The sequence below is a fragment of the Mus caroli genome, unplaced genomic scaffold (assembly GCF_978045245.1).
Source record: "Mus caroli unplaced genomic scaffold, Mus_caroli_1 scaffold_5, whole genome shotgun sequence".
Classification (NCBI taxonomy): Eukaryota; Metazoa; Chordata; class Mammalia; order Rodentia; family Muridae; genus Mus; species Mus caroli.
In genome coordinates, this window is record NW_028227260.1 from 67996267 (window position 1) to 68015068 (window position 18802).

The 18802-nt window shown below is 36.6% G+C and overlaps 1 protein-coding gene across 1 annotated transcript in view; it reads left to right on the forward strand.

Annotated features, from left to right (window-relative positions):
* Positions 1-18802, forward strand: part of Tex11 (testis expressed 11) — a 209617-nt gene that overhangs the window by 164234 nt on the left and 26581 nt on the right. Inside the window, exons 20-24 of the mRNA XM_021153053.2 lie at positions 5455-5495; positions 6754-6840; positions 8555-8625; positions 10773-10889; positions 14225-14297. Of these exons, the coding sequence (XP_021008712.1) occupies positions 5455-5495; positions 6754-6840; positions 8555-8625; positions 10773-10889; positions 14225-14297 (389 nt within the window). The remainder of the gene's footprint in view (positions 1-5454; positions 5496-6753; positions 6841-8554; positions 8626-10772; positions 10890-14224; positions 14298-18802) is intronic.

Genomic DNA, 18802 nt, shown 5'->3' on the forward strand with positions numbered 1-18802 from the left:
ATATCAGGGTCCTGTTGGCAAAATGTTGCTGGCATATGCAATAGTGTCTGTGTTTTGTGGTTGTATATGGGATGGATCCCTGAATGGGGCAGTCTCTGCATGGTCCTTCTTTCTGTCTCATCTCCAAATGTTGTCTCTGTAACTCCTTACATGGGTATTTTGTTCCCCATTCTAAGGAGGGATGAAGTATCCACACTTTGATCTTCCTTCTTCTTGAGTTTCATGTGTTTTTCAAGTTGTATTCTTTTTTTTTTTTTTTTGAGGTTTTCCGTGCTATTTGGACATAGGCTGAGGTCTTGTAAGAGTCCATTATGATTCAAGGCTTGGCTCACATCACAGGAAAGCAGTATTGAGAAATTTTGTGACACTTTAAAGAAGCAGGGCCTAGTTGGAAGTCTTTTGATCACTGGGAGTGTATTCTTGAAGGAGATTGTAAGAATTCTGTTTGTTGATCTTTGGTTTGGTCCGTAAGGTTAATTTGTATTTCAGCCATTAGGATTTTGCACATTTCTTCTTGTCCGATCTCTCTTTTTCCAGTGTTACCATTACACATTTTACTTTTTAAAGTTGTTCTACAGTCCTTGGATTTTTTTTGCCATTATTCTCTTTGGTTTGAGATATTTGAAATTTTTTCTTGGTATAAACTCTTTTAGCTGTGTCTGGTCTGCTAACAAGACTATCACAGGAATTTATGTTTCTGCTAATGTTTTGAAATCCCAGCATTTCTTTTTGGTTCTTCCTTAGAATTATTTTGACTCGTTTTGTATTACACACACACACACACACAATCTAATCATATATCATCTCTGCTGTGTCTGTCTAATGTTAGTTCTGTCTCTTCCAATTATATTTTGCCTTTTAGTATGATTTTTTTCCTGTTTCCCAAGTTAAAAGAAGTGCTACAAATAGGCTTTTTAGTTGTGTGATGGTGAGTCATGTGGGAGAGAAATTGCTCTAGTCTTCTCTCCCCTTTTATACAGTCAAGGTGGCTTATGTGAACTGGTTTCAGATATTTCCATGGAATTAGGCTCTGGCAATAAGCCAGAGAATTGAAGTTGAACTCTGGTAAAGTAGTTTGTTTAAAGAGGTCAGATCTTATTTTAAAGGAACGTAATATTGAGCTGGGAAGATGGTTCAGTTGGTAACAGCACTTGCTAACAAGCCTGGCAACCTGAGTTTGATTTTTGGATTAATGGGAAAGTATAGAACTAAGTCCGCAATGCTGTCATCTCATTTCCAGACATTCAATGTGGCATGCATATCCAGACATAATAATAAAAAATAATTTAAAAAATAACATGGGACTGGAGCAATAGCTCACCAGTTAAGAGATATGGTATACTTTTAGAGGACCTGAATTTGGTTCCCAGTGCCCACATGGTGGTTTGCAACCATCCATAATGCCAGTTCCAGGGGATCACACATTCTCATCTTCCCTCCATGAGCACTAGGCAAACATATGATGCATTTGCATATATGTAAGCATAATATTCATTCACACAAAATAAAAAATAAATATTTGAAAGGACCTAGTATTACAGAATATTTCAAAAACAATTTCTTTCCCCCATCCCTGCCTGTTTTCCAGTGCCTACTGTGATCACCTAGCTAAGCTACCTTGCTCAATTTTGTACAAGTGTTGAGGCCTCCTTATGAATGGAGCACCTTGGAGTTTTTAGCTCTAAGACTTTCAGAATAAGCATCTAGTGATTTGTCAGCCATAGTCTAGGTGCTCACTAAGGCATTGGTTCTCAAGATCTCTGCTCCACATCTCAGTTTACCTGTCCTACATAAATTCATTCTTTTTGGCAGTAGCTTGGCCTTCTCCCTCACTACTGTTATGAATTCAAGAAGAGTTGTTCACTTTTTTCAGTCTGTTCAGATTTTTTACTTGTTAGGTCTGAATGTCAACTTCCAAGATATTTTATATTATTTGTGACTATTGTGAAAGGTGTTGTTTCTCTAATTTCTTTTTCAGCCTGCTTATTCTTTGAGTATAGGAAGGCAACTGATTTGTTTGAGTTAATTTTCTATCTGGCCCCTTTGCTGAAGCTGTTTATCAGGTTTAGGAGTTCTCTGGTGGAATTTTTAGGGTCACTTAAATATACTATCATATCATCTGCAAATAGTGATATTTTTACTTCTTCCTTTCCAATTTGTATCTCTTTGATCTCCTTTTGTTGTCTGATTGCTCTGGCTAGGACTTCAAGAACTATATTGAATAGATAGGGAGAGAGAGTGGGCAGCCTTGTTTGGTCCCTGATTTTAGTGGTATTGCTTCAAGTTTCTCTCCATTTAGTTTGATGTTGGCTATTGGTTTGCTGTATCCAACTTTTACTATGTTTAGGTATGGGCCTTGAATTCCTGATCTTTCCAAGACTTTTATCATGAAGAGGTGTTGGATTTTGTCAAATGCTTTCTTGGCATCCAATGAGATGATCATGTGGTTTTTTTCTTTGAGTTTATTTATATAGTGGATTATGTTGATGTATTTCCATTTATTGAATGCCAGGACAGGGAATTGGGAATGGGTGGGTTAGTGAGCAGGGGGAGGGGGACTGGATGAGGGGTTTTCGGGGGAGAAATGAGGAAAGGGGATAAAATTTGAAATGTAAATATAGAAAATATCTAATAAAAAAGTTAACAGCAAAATAAACTTTCTTCTCTATATAAAAAATGTCAACTTCCAGTCTCCTAAAAGTAGAATGAGAAGGCAAAAGCTTTGCTAAAAATTTGTTAACCCCTTAAACAAACTTGACTGAGAATTAAAAGATCAGGAGAGTAGACTAGTCTTTGTCACTAAGTGCTTTACCTTGTAGAAACCATTCACTGCTGTGAGGTGTGTTTCTTCAAGTGTAAAATAAGAAGTTAGTATTAGATAAATGTGTTTTTAAAGATGGTGTTCCTCAGAATGCTAGAAATTATGTGGCACTTCCTTAGAGGTGAGATTCCAGGCCACCATCTACTCTTGCTTCACTCGGAGCACCTCTACTGTTTTTCTTTCTTTTTTCTTTTTTCTTTTTTAATAGCTCTAGTTCCCCCACTTAGGTATTTTCTTTATTTACATTTCTAATGTTATCCCCTTTCCTGGCATCCCCTCCCCCCCCCCAGTCACCAACCCACCCACTCCCACTTCCTGACCCTGGCATTCCCCTACAATGGAGCGTAGAGCCTTCACAGGACCAAGGGCCTCCCCTTTCATTGATGTCCAACAAAGTCATCCGCTGCTACATATGCAGCTGGAGCTGTGGGTCCCTCCATGTGTACTCCTTGGTTGGTGGTTTAGTTCCTGGGAGCTCTGGGGGTACTGGTTGGTTCATATTGTTGTTCCTCCTATGGAACTGCAACCTCCTTCAGCTCCTTGGGTCCTTTCTCCAGCTCCTCTACTAGGGACCTTGTGCTCAGTTCAATGCTTGGCTGAGAGCATCTACCTCTGTATTTGTGAGGTAGATTTCAGAGCCTCTCAGGAGACAGTTATATCAGGGTCCTGTCAGGAAGCACTTGTTGGCATCCACAACAGTGTCTGCATGGTCTTTCCTTCAGTCTCTGCTCCACACTTTGTCTCTGTATCTCCTCCCATGGGTGTTTTGTTCCCCTTTCTAAGGAGGATCAGAGTATCCATACTATGGTCTTCCTTCTTCTTGAGCTTCATGTGGTCTGTGAATTGTATCTTGGGTATTCCGAGTTTCTGGGCTAATATCCACTTATCAATGAGTATGTACCATGTGTGTTCTTTTGTGATTGGGTTACCTCACTCAGGATGATATTTTCTAGTTCAATCCACTTCCCTGTGAATTTCAAGTCATTGTTTTTAAAAGCTGAGCATTACTCCATTGTGTAAATATACCACATTTTCTGTATCAATTCTTCTGTTGAGGGACATCTGTGTTCTTTCCAGCTTCTGGCTATTATAAAATAAGGCTGCTATGAAAATAGTAGAGCATGTGTCCTTATTACATGTTGGAGCTGTTGGAGCATCTTCTGGGTATAAGTCCAGGTATTGCTGGATCCTCCAGTAGTAGTATGTCCTATTTTCTGAGGAACCACCAAACTGATTTCCAGAGTGATTGGACAAGCTTGCAATCCCACCAGCAGTGGGGGAGTGTTCCTCTTTCTCCACATCCTCACCAGGATCTGCTGTCACCTGAGTTTTTGATCTTAGCCATTCTGACTGGTGTGAGGTGGACTCTCAGGGTTCTTTTGATTTGCATTTCCCTGATGACTAAGGATGCTGAGCATTTCTTTAAGAAAGAAATCAAAGAAGACCTCAGAAGATGGAAAGATCTCCCATACTCATGGATTGGCAGGATTACTATAGTCAAAATGACCATCTTTGTGAAGCAATCTACAGATTCAATGCAATCCCCATCAAAATTCCAACTCAGTTCTTCACTGAGTTTGAAAGAGCAATGCTCAAATTCATCTGGAATAACAAAAAAACCTAGGGTAGCAAAAACTATTCTCAACAATAAAAGAACTTGTGTAGGAATCAGCATCCCTGACCTCAAGCTGTACTACAGAGCAATAGTGATAAAAATTGCATGGTATTGGTACAATGCCAGGCAGGTAAATCAATAGAACAGAATTGAAGATCCAGAAATGAACCCACATACCTATGGCCACTTGATCTTTGACAAGGGAGCTAAAACCATCCAGTGGAAAAAAGACAGCATTTTCAACAAATGGTGCTGGTTCAACTGGCAGTGAGCATGTGGAAGAATGCAAATCGATCCATTCTTATCTCCTTGTACAAAGCTCAAGTCCAAGTGGACCAAGGACCTCCACATAAAACCAGATACACTGAAACTAATAGAAAAGAAAGTGGTGAAGAGCCCCGAACACATGGGCACAGGGGAAAAATTCCTGAACAGAACACCAGTGGCTTATGCTCTAAGATCAATAATTGACAAATTGGACCTCATAAAATTACAAAGCTTCTGTAAGGCAAAGGAGACTGACAATAGGACAAAATGGCAACCAACAGATTGGGAAAAGAGCTTTACCAATCCTACATCCAATGGAGAGCCCTCTACTATCCAATATATGCACAGAACTCAAGAAGTTAGACTCCAGAGAACCAAATAACCCTATTAAAAATGGGGTACTGAGCTAAACAAAGAATTCTCAACTGAGGAATACGGAATGGCTGAGAAGCACCTCCACTGTCTTTCAAAGCTGGAGACAGACTCTAAAGCATCTCATGTGAGGCACTACCACTGGAGCCACACCTTGCTTTTTCTTAGACATTAGACATCTATAGATTTTACTTAATTTGCATTTCCATGATGACTAAGGATGTTGAATATTTCTTTAAGTACTTCTTACTGAACTAGAAATTGTAAGTTTTACATTTTTAGCCCAGTTCTCAGATACATACAGGCTTTTTTCAGTGATTTTTTTTTTACAGTAAATGTTTAGAACAATTTAAAAACTTCTTTTCCTTTAATTTTTTAGAAAGAAAGAAATGGGTAGGCTTTGGAACTACTTGAATACAGGTAATTATGTGTTCTTGCTTATTTTTAGTCTTTATCTTGGCTCTATCCTCTCTTGAATTCTCTAAATGTATTGAACATACTGACTCTAATCTAATATTTTAGTTCAATTTCATACACTTTATTAATGTTTACCACAGAGATCTATTTTAGTTTCTTCATCCACTAGAAGGGAAGTGTTTGACATCACCAGCATCTACTTCTAATTGTGATTTCAGCTCCATTTTTGTCCTAATTTGTTTCAAAGATACTTGCCTTCCTAATGCTCTTTCCCTCCCTCCTTTCCTCCCTCTTCCTTTCTTTCTCTCTTTCTTTCTTTTCCTTCATCCTTTCTCTCTTTCTTTTATCTTTCCCTCCCTTTTAATTTTCTGTCCTATGATTATATATGCAAAAATTAATTCAAGACAAACAAAATTCTCTAAACCCTGCTGGTTTTATGTGACCACTTCATCTAGCTTGCATTGCTTGTTCTTTTATTTTACCTATTTATAAAAGTCTGTGCCTTCTCCTGTTCTCTGTCTACTTGTCATCTTTCCTGTTGACTTCCTTAAACTAGTGTCTAGCAACATTACATTCTTTTTACCAGCACTGTGCTTTCTTTGATGGTATCCCATTTGTCCAAAAGGTATTCTCATTTCTTAGAACACCCAAAAGTCCAGACCTTAAAAACTTTAACCCAGTTATGGCAATAGTTGAATTTCATATCTCAAATGCAGATTATAAACAGCAAAATGGCTTAAAGCAAAAGCTTTTCAAATGAAAACTTTGCTGGTTGGTATTCTTTTTCTGAGAAGAACATGTGGTAAGTAATAAATGCTCTCTGATGATGATGGCATGTTTTGGTTCTACATTATATATACTGTGGAAGCTAAGTAAATATTATGCCAGTCTACTGGTACTATGATTATTTTGGGGTGTTTTGTTTGGTGCTAGAGATTGAACCCTGGGGAATTCAACCATATTAAGAATTATTTTAGTGTTTTAATTATTATTCCCATTCTTTATCTCCTTGCATGTGCCTCAAGTAGTGAATAATTGTAATATTTACATTTATACTTTTAAGAATATATTTGTTCCCTCAAAGTTTGAGTTAATACCTTTATGGAGCTTAGTAGTGCTTTTTCTTCATTTGGATTATTTTGATATGCTACCATATGCATATGCACAGAAATAACCTTTCTAGATTCATACCGTTTTTAAAGGATAATTTAAAACTTTGCTAGCATATAAAATAATTACCCTATTTTTCTATTTGATACAGCACTCCTGAAATTTTCTGAATATTTTAATGAAGCTCCCTCAATTTCGGATTATATGATTAATGATGCCAATTGGTTCAGGAAAATAGGTAAAAAAAATATGTGGGCATGGAAATTTTTCTGATATAATAGATTATGTCTCTTTCTTTTGATGCTATGGTATATATGTATAATTTGCTTAATCTTGGTTTCCTTGTATGTAAGCTAGGAATATATACATTTCTTATGTAGGATAATTTATTAAGGATTTCACATGAAACAGTGTATGTATCTCACACATAACAAAGTATTCTATGCTTAATCTTTTTCTTTTCTATGGAGAGTGGTCAAAAAACAAAATGATGAATTATAACTTTAGTTTCACAAATTATTTTCATAAAACTGCTCTAGAAAGCAGAATATATTCTTTGATGTAATCCACCAAAAATAAACTACACATAACAATTTATATATACATCTCAGAAACATACTGTTGTACAAAAACAGCTAGACATTAAAGAGTATATAATGCATGGTTCAATTTATACACTGGTTAAAAAACACAAACTTGATTTTGTGTTAGAAGTCAATATAGTGATGTGTTTAAGAGGAAAGAGAGAAAAACAGATATGGTAAGTGTGATCCAAGTGCATTATATTCAAGTGTGGAGAAGTTGCTGTGACTTTAGCATTTAAATGGTGTGAAGATAACCTTAAGGAAAGAAGTTAAGGTAGTGTTTACCATGAGAGGAAAGCCTGGATAGGAAAGAGATTTGCAGCTTTCTGATAATGGCCGAAGTCTTTCTTGTTGTGGAAATGTTTATTTTATTAAAATTCATCAAGTGACACAATTATGAATTGTGCAATTTTCTTTTTCTAAGACTGAATTAATAAAAATGATATAAAATTATGGAGGTAGTTAAGAGCTATCAATTAACACTATCATGGTTTGGACTGGTTCTAAATGAACCTATTCCTGTTTTCTAAAATTATTTTTTGATGTTTTAATCTAGGCAAAAGGGAAAAATGATGTGAATTCTAAGAAATTTGGAAAATAAACATTTTTAAATATAGAAAGATCTAATGACTCTGACCTTTTGAAGGTTTGGAAAGATGGAGGTATTTTCTCACTCACATTGGTTTACCTAGCTGGGACTTCTACTAACATTTGGAAGATAGAAAATGTTCCAGAGATACTCTAACTATTGATGTTAGTATATTCTGATCTTTCCTAAAGTTTATCTTCCTTTACCACTTTCAGTTGATGAGTTGGTGACTTTCAGTTGCCACTTGGTGACTCTCTTTTTTTCTGTATTTTTAAATGAAAATATAATGACATCATTTCCCCCTCTCTTTTCTCCCTCCAGCTCCTCCTATCCCTTGACCCACAAACATCTCATGCCCTTTCAAATTTATGGCCACTTTCTTTAATTGTTATCATTACATCTGGATAGATAAATAGATAAATAGTACTGAGAATTCTTTTTGTACATCTCAATCTTTAAAAAAAATTAAACCGTGCCTCATGTGCCTCATCTACTTAAAATGGATAATCAGAAGTGCTAGGAATCACTAAATGTCTTGTCAAAAATTTCCCCACAACTGTAAAATCAATTTCTTTTTTCAAAAACAAAATAATTTATTGACCTGATTAATTATGTTTTAAGTTAATTTTACATTTTTTAAGTTAAAATATACTTACTCCCAAGAACCCCCTCCCTTATCAGCATATTGGAATTGAAAATGTTGACAGTAGAGATTATGGTGGTACAGACTAATAAACAGCTGAGTTTTCATAATTATACCATTTCATGTTAACTTTCAGCTTGGAACTTAGCTCTGCAATCTGAGAAGGATCTAGAGGCAATGAAAAACTTTTTCATGGTTTCTTATAAGGTAAATCTCATCACAAATATTCATTATCTACTCTATGGAAGAATAGGGGATCATGGGTCCTGAAGGGTAAAGGAAGTCCACAGGAAGATGAACAGAGCCAACTAACCTGGACCCTTGGGGATCTCAGAGACTGAACCACCAACCAAAGAGCATACATGAGCTGAATGTAGCCCCCCCCGCGCCCCCAACATATGTAGTAGATGTTCAGCTTGACCTTCATGTGGGTCCTGAACCAATGAAGTGGGGGCTATCCCAAAAGCTGTTGCCTGTACATAGGATATGTTCTTCTATCTGGGTTGCCTTATCTTGCCTCGGTGGGAAAGGATGAGCCATATCTGGCAGAGACTTGATGCGCCAGGGTTGGGGGATACCCTGGGATCCCACCCTCTCAGAGAAGAAGGGGAAGGAAGATAGGATGAAGGATTGTGGGAGGTGGTGGCCAGGAGGTGCGTAGTGAAGTGAGCAGAATGTAAAGTGAATAAATAATAATTTAAAAAAGAAAAAAAAAGTTCATTATAGAGCCTACCATTAAATTATAGAGTTCTACCAGTACAGAAGTATTCCTTTGTTTTTGAAGGGATCTGGAGTTCCAGAGTCCCATATTAAAACATAAGTATCTTTAGAATGGGCATGCTCCAATGTTACAAGCTACCACACATTGGAAAGGTCACACAAATAAGTATGTAGAAATGCTCAAATAAGTACCTGTGAGCAGCAAGGATTGAAAAGGGAAATAAGTTTGAGCCTCCTTTATTAAGTTTCCTAGAACAAGTCCTGTATGTAAAAATTTGTGAATTTGTAATTATTCACCTTTAAGCATTTAAAAAATAGTCATTTTCCCCTGTCTTAGGGTTTTACTATTATGAACAGATACCATGAACAAGGCAGCTCTTATAAGGACAATATTTAATTGGGGCTGGCTTACATGTTCAGAGGTTCAGTCCATTAGTATTAAGGAGGGAGCATGGTAGCATCCAGGCAGGCATGGTGCAGAAAGAGCTAAGAGTTCTACATCTTCATCTGCTAGCAGAATACTGACTTCCAGACAGCTAGGATGAGGGTCTTAAAGCCCACATCCACAGTGACACACCTACTCAATAGGGCCACGCCTACCCCAATAGGGCCACACCCTCTAATAGTACCACTCCCTGGGCCCAGCATATACAAACCATAACAGCCTCCAAAGTCATTTAAAAAGTTACAAAGTGGTTCAAGTACCAATGGAGAAATGGAAGCAGAGGGTTACAGAATATACCTCAGCTGCAGTTGGAAGTATCGCAGTCTGACAAATTGAGACCAATTAAATGTTAAGAATTTTTAAGCTCAAATGAACTAAAGATCACAGTTTCCTAACCTTAAGTAACCCAAGACCTAAAGAGATTGGGCAACTTAAAATATTATTAATTCCATGAAGGTCGTGATTGTTATCCATAAATGTCCGCGGAGATTAAGAAAGTCTTTGGAGGACTGGGATGGAACTCAATGATGGAATACCTATCTAGCATGCACAAGATCCTGGGCTCAATCACCAGTACTAGTTAAATAAGATGTCTGCAAGTTTATGTATAAATGCAGTTTTAATTAGATGTGATAATTCCATTTTAGTTTTGACATTTGTGATAATGCTTGTATAAGACTGACGTGTAGGAATCAAAGTGGCTTAGAGTTTTAATATAGTAAAAAGCTAGGAGTATTTCCTAAACCTAGAGGGCAAGGTTAATGATGCTTAATGCCTGTCAGGATTTGACATTGTCCCCTTCAAGCATAACAATTTAAGTACTGATTTGGGCTCTGTTCAGTATAAAGGGAAAACTACTTCCCAGGGGGAAAATCACCCATAAATGACAGCATCGCCCAAGAAGTAAATTGCTAGATAGGCATTCAGGGCCAAATGCCAGTACTTGTCATTGAGAAAGAAAACTGAAGAGGAGACGCTTTTTATCTCTAGTAAGGTGCTTAAAAACAGGGAAAAGTAATATAACATTCAAACTGTAAATCAGGGTGCTGGTCTATGTCATTTTTATGGCACCGTGCAGTTTCCCAGCAGCACTCTCTCATTCCGACAAGATGTTGCTGATTTTCATTCTGATTGTGTTCACCTGACTGCATTCTCACTATTCATTCATGTTCTGGTTATTTCTTATCAGCTGTCCCATTTTTGTCCTTTGGATCAAGGACTACTGATTGCACAGAAAACGTGTTTACTTGTAGCAGCTGCAGTTGATCTGGATCGAGGAAGAAAAGCTCCAACAACTTGTGAGCAGGTAATGTGCAATCTTCAAAGAACAGATGAGGCTTAATGTGCTCTTTGGTATATTTCTTTTCCCTGACACATTATTTTTATTCCCCTTAGAAAATATTTTCCGCCATCCTGAAGAATCTTGATTTCAAAGGTTTATAATGGTTAATTCCTTCCTAAGCAAATGTTATATTTGGCTTAGCCTCTTCATTTTAGATGTACCTCACCATGGCCTAGTATTTCTTAATATATTATTAATATTTATCTTCATTATCTTGTCCCTCTGTGGTTATATATGGTCCATCAAAATGTTTCCTCCAATTTTGTCTTCTTTAACATATTTGGTATGGAAAGGCTTCTCTGTTTCTTGAGTTCTAATAGCCAGGTGAACTGATTTACTTAGCTTGCTTTCTTTACTCAATTACATTTGCTTTAATACATTAGCATCTCATGTGTGTAACAAGACAGACCTTTGCCTGAATTCCATTCTCAGTTCCTTTCTTAAGGCTTTTTTGAGATAAGGTTTCAAATTGTAGATCATACTGGCCTCCAACTCATAGGAGTGCTTCTGCCTCAGCCTTCCTGAGATTGTAGATGTTAGCCATCACACCTCCCTCCACTCTTATTTTTCTTAAACCTACCTCTTCGGGAGGTAGCATCATCACCTCTCATACACTTTCAAGTCTTTTATCTTTCTTCTTCAAATCAAAGAAAGTTGTCCCTAGTCACATGATTATCACTTTCTGTTTGATTTTAAAGAATTAATGGTAGAATATTATTCAGCTATTAAAAACAAGGACATCATGATTTGTAGGCAAGTTTGCAGGCAAATGGATGGAACTAGAAAACATCATCTTGAGTGAGGTAACACAAACCCAGAAAGACAAAACTGGAATGTACTCACTTATAAGTGGATAGTAGCTTTAAAGTACAGGATAGCCATGCTCCAGTCCACAGACCCAAGGAAGCTAAATAGACAGCACATTTCATCCTAACACTGCAGAATATACACTCTTCTCTGCAGATCGTGGAGCATTATCTAAAGTAGAACACCTACGAGAACAAAAAAACAGATCCTGACAAATAGAGGACCACTAAAATAATTTCTCCTATTAAATCTCATTACTGAAATAAAACTACATATCAGCAACAAAAGAGCTATAGAGCATTCATGAACTCACAGAAATGAAGCAACATAATACTAAATGACGAATGAGTCATTGAGGAAACCAAGAAAGAAATAAAAGCTCTTTTTCATGACACCTTCTAGGCCATTGCCCCTGTCAAGATGAATCCACTGACTGTCAGAAACTCATTGAAGTAGACAATGGATACAAACTTTGTACTGTCTCTAAGAAGGACATAGCTACAGAACTGGCTCACAATGCTCTAGGTGAACAATGGAAGAGTGATGTAGTCTAGATTAGTGGTGGAAATGGAAACAAGGTTTTCCCATGACTAAACGTGTCTTGTTCTTCCTAGTTTTATTGTTTATAGAGGTACTGAAATATCTTACTCATAGCCCTTTTCATCCTTTTATTTTCAGTCTGTATCCTTAGATTAGTGCTCATCTCCTATAGACAGAATTTAAACTAGTGTGACACCCTGTCTCTTAATGCATAGTTTTTAATACAGTGACAGTTGCTATTATTTCATAGTTAAACTGCCATTTATTTTTTTGTCTTCTATAGCTCTCACATATCTTTTCCTTAATTTGTGTGTGTGTGTGTGTGTGCTTATCTGTATGTGCACTATGTTTGCAGGTATCCACAAAGTGCAAAAGAGGGCATCGGACCTTCTGGAATTAGTTACAGATGGTAATGAGCTACCTGATATGTGTGCTGAGAACCAGACCTGGGTCCTCTGCAGGAACACCAAGTGCTCTTAGCCACTGGGTCCTCACTCCAGCTCAGACATCTGTGTCTTTTATTACTGATTGCTTCCTTTCTCTTGCAGTGTATTTTTAATTCTAGAATTTTTATTTGTATGACTTTATTAATAGAGATATATTTGATGAACATTCTTATACATTCCTTCTTTAAATGTGGCTCCATTTAGTTATTTAATTATATAATAAAATAGCTGTTTTGAAATGTATGTCTGCTAAGTTTAACATCTGAGCCTTTACAAAATCATTTCTATTTTTATGCATATGTTTGCCTGCAAGGATGTTTGTTGACATCCTTGCCTAGTGATACTGGAGACCAGAAATAGGAACTGAAATTACAGACAGTTCTAAGCAGCTTTATGAGTGCTGGGAATCAAACCCAGGTCCTCTGAAAAACTAGCAAATGTTCTTAACTACTGTTCTGTCTTGTTTGCATTTTATAATGTGTAGTAAATTGACTAGCCTAGTCCATTGAGCTCTACTTTCCCCCACAGTATAATGGCTGTATGTTCACTCCATAGTGTGGTTCAAGGGGACCAGGCTTCATCCTAACCACTGTTTTAGATCTGAGGGCAAGGATAGCAGTAATTGATTTATATCAGATATTCATCTCTGAGTAGAGAAGATGGAACAAGACTTGTGGTCCTTGGTATTTTGCCTTGTGTCTCTTGGCATGGAAACTGTCTCATAAGCAAACTGACATTAGAACAATTGAGACCAGGTACTTTGAACTTGCCTGGCCCTTATCCTATAAATACAGTCTCAGTAGAGGAGACTACCAGGCCTCTCACTTGTGCTTGTTCATATTAGAACATTTATAATCCAGATCTAGTGGTGGGGAAGTCCAGCAGTCATGGACCTCCTAGGAATCCCAGTGTATAAACGTGGCCACATCTGATAAAAGCAGTGCTTCCACCACAGTGACATGAGTGTTAATTTAAATATGCCATAGCTTATGTGGATAGGCTTTCACTGCTCTTACTGATACTTAGTAGGTCTCTGAGAGCAAAGGCATACATACATTTCTATGACTTTATGTGATTGTTTGCTTTTATTGGGAGGAGAGAGAAGAAAGTTTCTGGGCGTGGGAGCAGTGCCTCACATCAGCAAGCTTTCCCGTATACTACTTTACCCCGAGCCCTGCAGGATTTTATCTTATAATTTTTGTCAGTTATTTCTGTTTTGTTTGGAAGAGTTTATGGAGCTCCTCATACTCCTATCCAGGGGAAATATGTTTCTATATTAGTAAAGAAATTGGTAATGGTCAAGGTTTTTAATTAATTCTCACTCTCTTGGTACAATGAGGAAGAGAACATTTGGAAGCTAGTGTTTCTATACTAATTGCAAAATGTTTGGCTAAACTACTATTTTTTTATTTTTTCAATTAACTATTTTAATGAATGAAATTTAAAATTCTATTAATTTGCTTAAAGTTATTTTAGCTTAGACTAACTCTCTTTTTTTCCATATAGAACATGTTACTAAGAACAGCACTTGAGCAGATAAAGAAATGCAAAAAAGTTTGGAATCTCCTGAAAAAAACAGGTACAGTGGGAAATGGATTTGCTAGCACATTTACAAAGTGAATTCTACTGAGGCTATAGGTCAGTAGTACAGTGTTTGCCTAGTGTTCATGAAGTCCTAGGTATAATCCCCAGTACTACAAATAGAAGTGAGTTTATGATCTGAATAATAAAGTCACGAGAAATTTTGGATACCAGAAATTGGCACTGTACTTCATAACCAGTAAAATAATTCTTTTAGAATTTTTCCATAGTGTATGTTAGATTTTTTTACTTCATACTGTAGTGAGAATAATACTTGGTTTCTAAGAAAGTATAATATTAAACTAAAAAACAGGCCATTATTGTCTAACATCATTAGATTTCACTTTAATCAAATTTACCAGTAGACTTTAAATCAAATATTATATACTGCTAAATTTTGTGATTATCAAAATTGTTATAAGTCAATAGAATAGCTTCTTCCTGTTTCCTTAGTAGATTTTTGGCTTTTAGATTTTGTTCATGTTTTAGAATTCTTTTAAGGCAATGGATATTGAGTCGAATGATATGCTTTGTCAGGCTCTAAGGAAATAATCATGCTTTTCTTTTAAACCATGAGTATACTGAATTATAATAATAGATTTCCTAGAATTAAATCAAAGTAGCTTTTCTAGAATGAAACCTATTTGGTCATGGTCTTTCGTTATTTTAATATGTGGATGAATTATGTTCTTAGGATTTAGAGATTATTGGCCTGCTGTTTCATTTTTGTACATGTGTGATATCTTTGACATTTTTTAGTAATTAGAGGTGAACATAAAACTCTAAGATTTAATTAGTTTTTCAATCTATACCAGCCATTTAAATAAATAAGAACAGCAAAAGTCAAAATAAAAAGGTCTATAACATATCTACTATAGAAAATCTTATAAAAACCTACAATACATGAAAACATGCTACATCTTTTTTTTAAAGATTTATTTATTTATTATATGTGAGTACACTGTAGCTGTCTTCAGACACACCAGAAGAGGGCATCAGATCCCATTACAGATGGTTATGAGCCACCATGTGGTTGCTGGGAATTGAACTCGGGACCTTTGGAAGAGCAGTCAGTGCTCCTAACCACTGAGCCAACCACTCCAGCCCAACATGCTACATCTTTAAGAACAAAAACATGTCTTGTTTTACGTGTGCTTCTTTCAATAGCTACATTACTAATTATAAGACAAATCTGAATATATTCTAAGACACATAAGGAAAATAAAATTATCTGGTAATTAAGCAAAAAGTAGGAGTTAGTAACTGAATAAAAAACTTGAGTATTAGCTGGGTGTAGTGACGCACACCTTTAATCCCAGCACTTGGGAGGCAGAGACAGGCGGATTTCTGAGTTCGAGGCCAGCCTGGTCTACAAAGTGAGTTCCAGGACAGCCTGGGCTATACAGAGCAACCCTGTCTCGAAAGAAAAAAACAAACAAAAAAAAAAAAACTTGAGTATTTTTAAAAACAATATTAAAAGGTATCTGAAAAATATCTTATACTAGGATGGTAAGGAAGAACTTCTGGAGAGGATAAAGATGAATATATAGACAAAAAAGAGGCTATTTATGAAGGTGACAGTGAAAAAGAATTTAGACATCATGCAGGAGTTGAAGAAGGGGGTAAAGAAAGTAGGGAAATGAAAAGAGGCAACAAGAAACAGATGTTGGAGAAAATGATTAAGACTCACAATACATGAGAGATCAAAAACTGCTCAGTACTTGGGGGATTTCTCAGCAATTGTTTTAAAAATCAAGCAGGACACTTAACCCACCCAAAGAGCCAAAGAATAGCTCCTGTGACCTTCCATCTACCTTTGAGTCCCTGTGGGTAATCTATGACTTAGCTTGGGATCTTTACCCCAAGAAAATTGTGAGTACTGTTAGGTTTTCATTTAAGATGTTTTTAAAAGACTCTTGCTGTAGAATAGATAGCTGTGATGTGTGAGTCAGGTCTCCATAGATACCAATTATTTTGAGGGAAAAAAAAGGAAAAAAAGAAAAACTTCATACTAGAATCTAAACAGCATGAGCATTGCTTAGAGCAAAATACATAGTCTCAGTGATTTTAATTAATAAAAGTATGCCAGAATGCTAGCTGTCCCTCCAAAATCCTGTCTCCTCTCCAGGAGTACAACTAGATAATAGATGATTAAAGAAAGATAGATAGATAGATAGATAGATAGATAGATAGATAGATAGATAGATAGATAGATCGATCCAAGTATGTATGGTCTTAACTGTGTGTGTATTCATACACACATACACACATGCACACTGCACACACTCTCAAGGACTGAAGATAGAGCTCAGGGTAGAGTGTACATACCATGTGAGGCCCTGGGTTTGATCCCTAACACTACAAACATTTATGTATACAATCATGCATCATACATAGCTTAATAATGTAACAGTTAAAAATGGATTAATTAGCCAGGCAGTAGTGATGGCAGCAGCTTACACATTTAATCCCAGCATGCAGGACACAAGCAGGTGGACCTCTATGTGTGTATCAAGGCCAGCCTGATTTACAGAGCAAGTTCTAGGACATCCTGGGCTACACAGAAATTAAAAAAAAAAGATTGTGTATACAACAGTGATTCCCCATAAACTTATGTTGCCTAGTGACATAACTCTCTTGTATAAGTATATTGCCTTTCTCCCCATTATTAAGTGGTCTATGGCTCTTTGATTATGTGTTTGTATGTGTGTATGCTTACATATACAATCACTAGGGAATTTCAAATGAATACCATACTAAGATACTTCTAGACACATTTAAATGACCAAATCCAAAACACTGGCAAAAACAAATCCCCTGACAGTACAATGCAAAAGAACCCTCACATATTACAGATTGAAATGTGGTATAGTCATTTGGAAATTTGGAGCTCTTATAAAAATTAAACATAATATTACCAGTATGACTCAGCAATTGTACTATTTTATGTTTACCCAATGAGGTAAAAACTTATGGCTACACAAGAACTTGTATTCATGTTTATGGAAGCTTTGTTTGTAATTATCCAAACTTAAAGGCACCTAATGTATCCTTCAATATAAGTGAGTTGATCAACAAAATATGGTACATTTCATATACAGAACATTATTAAGCACTAAAAAGATAAATACCAAGCCAGAAAATGATACAGAGAAATCTTAAATGCATTTTACTAAGTGAAGCCAGTTGGAAAGACTACATACAAATCATGTTGTAACTCCATGGGATTCTGGGAAAGGCAAAATTGTGGAGAGAGAGGAAAAAATCAGAGGTTGTCCATGCGTTTAAGAAACAGGGTGAATATGTGGGTGAGAGAGATTTCCCTGGAAAGAAAAATGTTCTGTATGATCCGACAGTCATGGATAGATGTCACCATACATTGACCAGAGCCCAGAAGATATATAACACATGGGGAACTCTAAAGCAAGCCATGGCCTTTGGTTGAAAATTATGTGCCAGTGCTGGTTCATCATTTGCAACTAATATACAAACAGGTGGAGATATAGTGGAGAGAGTCTGGGAGGAGTTAAAGGAACCCTCTGTATTTTGCTCTCAGTTTTGATAAACCTAAATTTTGAACCTAAAGATGTTTTGAAAATAATTGTGAGCCAGTGAGATGGTTCAGCAGATAAAGGCACCAACTGCCAAGCCTAAAGACCTGAGTTTAATCACTGGGATCCTATATGGTGCAAGGAGAGAACGGACTCCCGTAAGCCATTCTTTAACCTCCACGTATGCATGGTGGCACACACAAATAAACTGTAATAAGCTTAAAAATGAATAAATATATAGAAGTGGATGTTCACAGTCATCTATTTGATGGAACACAGTGCCCCCAATGGGGGAGCTAAAGAAAGTAACCAAGGAGCTAAAGGGGTCTGCAACCCTATAGGAAGAACAACAATATGAACTAACCAGTACCTACAGAGCTCGTGTCTCTAGCTGCATATGTATCAAAAGATTGCCTAGTCGGCCATCATTGGGAAGAGAGGCCCATTGGTCTTGCAAACTTTATATGCCTCAGTACAGGGGAAAGCCAGGGCCAAGAAGTGGGAGTGGGGGGGTAGGGGAGCAGGGCAGGGGGAGGGTATAGGGAACTTTCAGGATAGCATTTGAAATGTAAATAAAGAAAATATCTAATAAAAATGAATAAATAAAAACTCATTGAAAAACTGCTAGGAAATGGCTTAAGTATACGATATTCTATTCGGAGTCATTTTTCCTTAAAATGTGATATGTTTTCACTGTGTAAATTTAAGTATCACTCTGTTTCTAAAATGTTTTACATAATTGTTTTTAAATATGTGTTTTTATTCCACTATTTTTATTTTCTTCTATGCCAACTGATATATTTTAGGTTTCTTTGACCAAGTCTTTGTCTACCAATTGTGTTTGGCATTTTAGAGCAGATGTCAAAACTTTATTTATCTCATTAATGAGGGAACTGTTAAGTTTTCACATGTGGCTCAAAAACAAGCACACAATTTAGACAAAAACAAACAC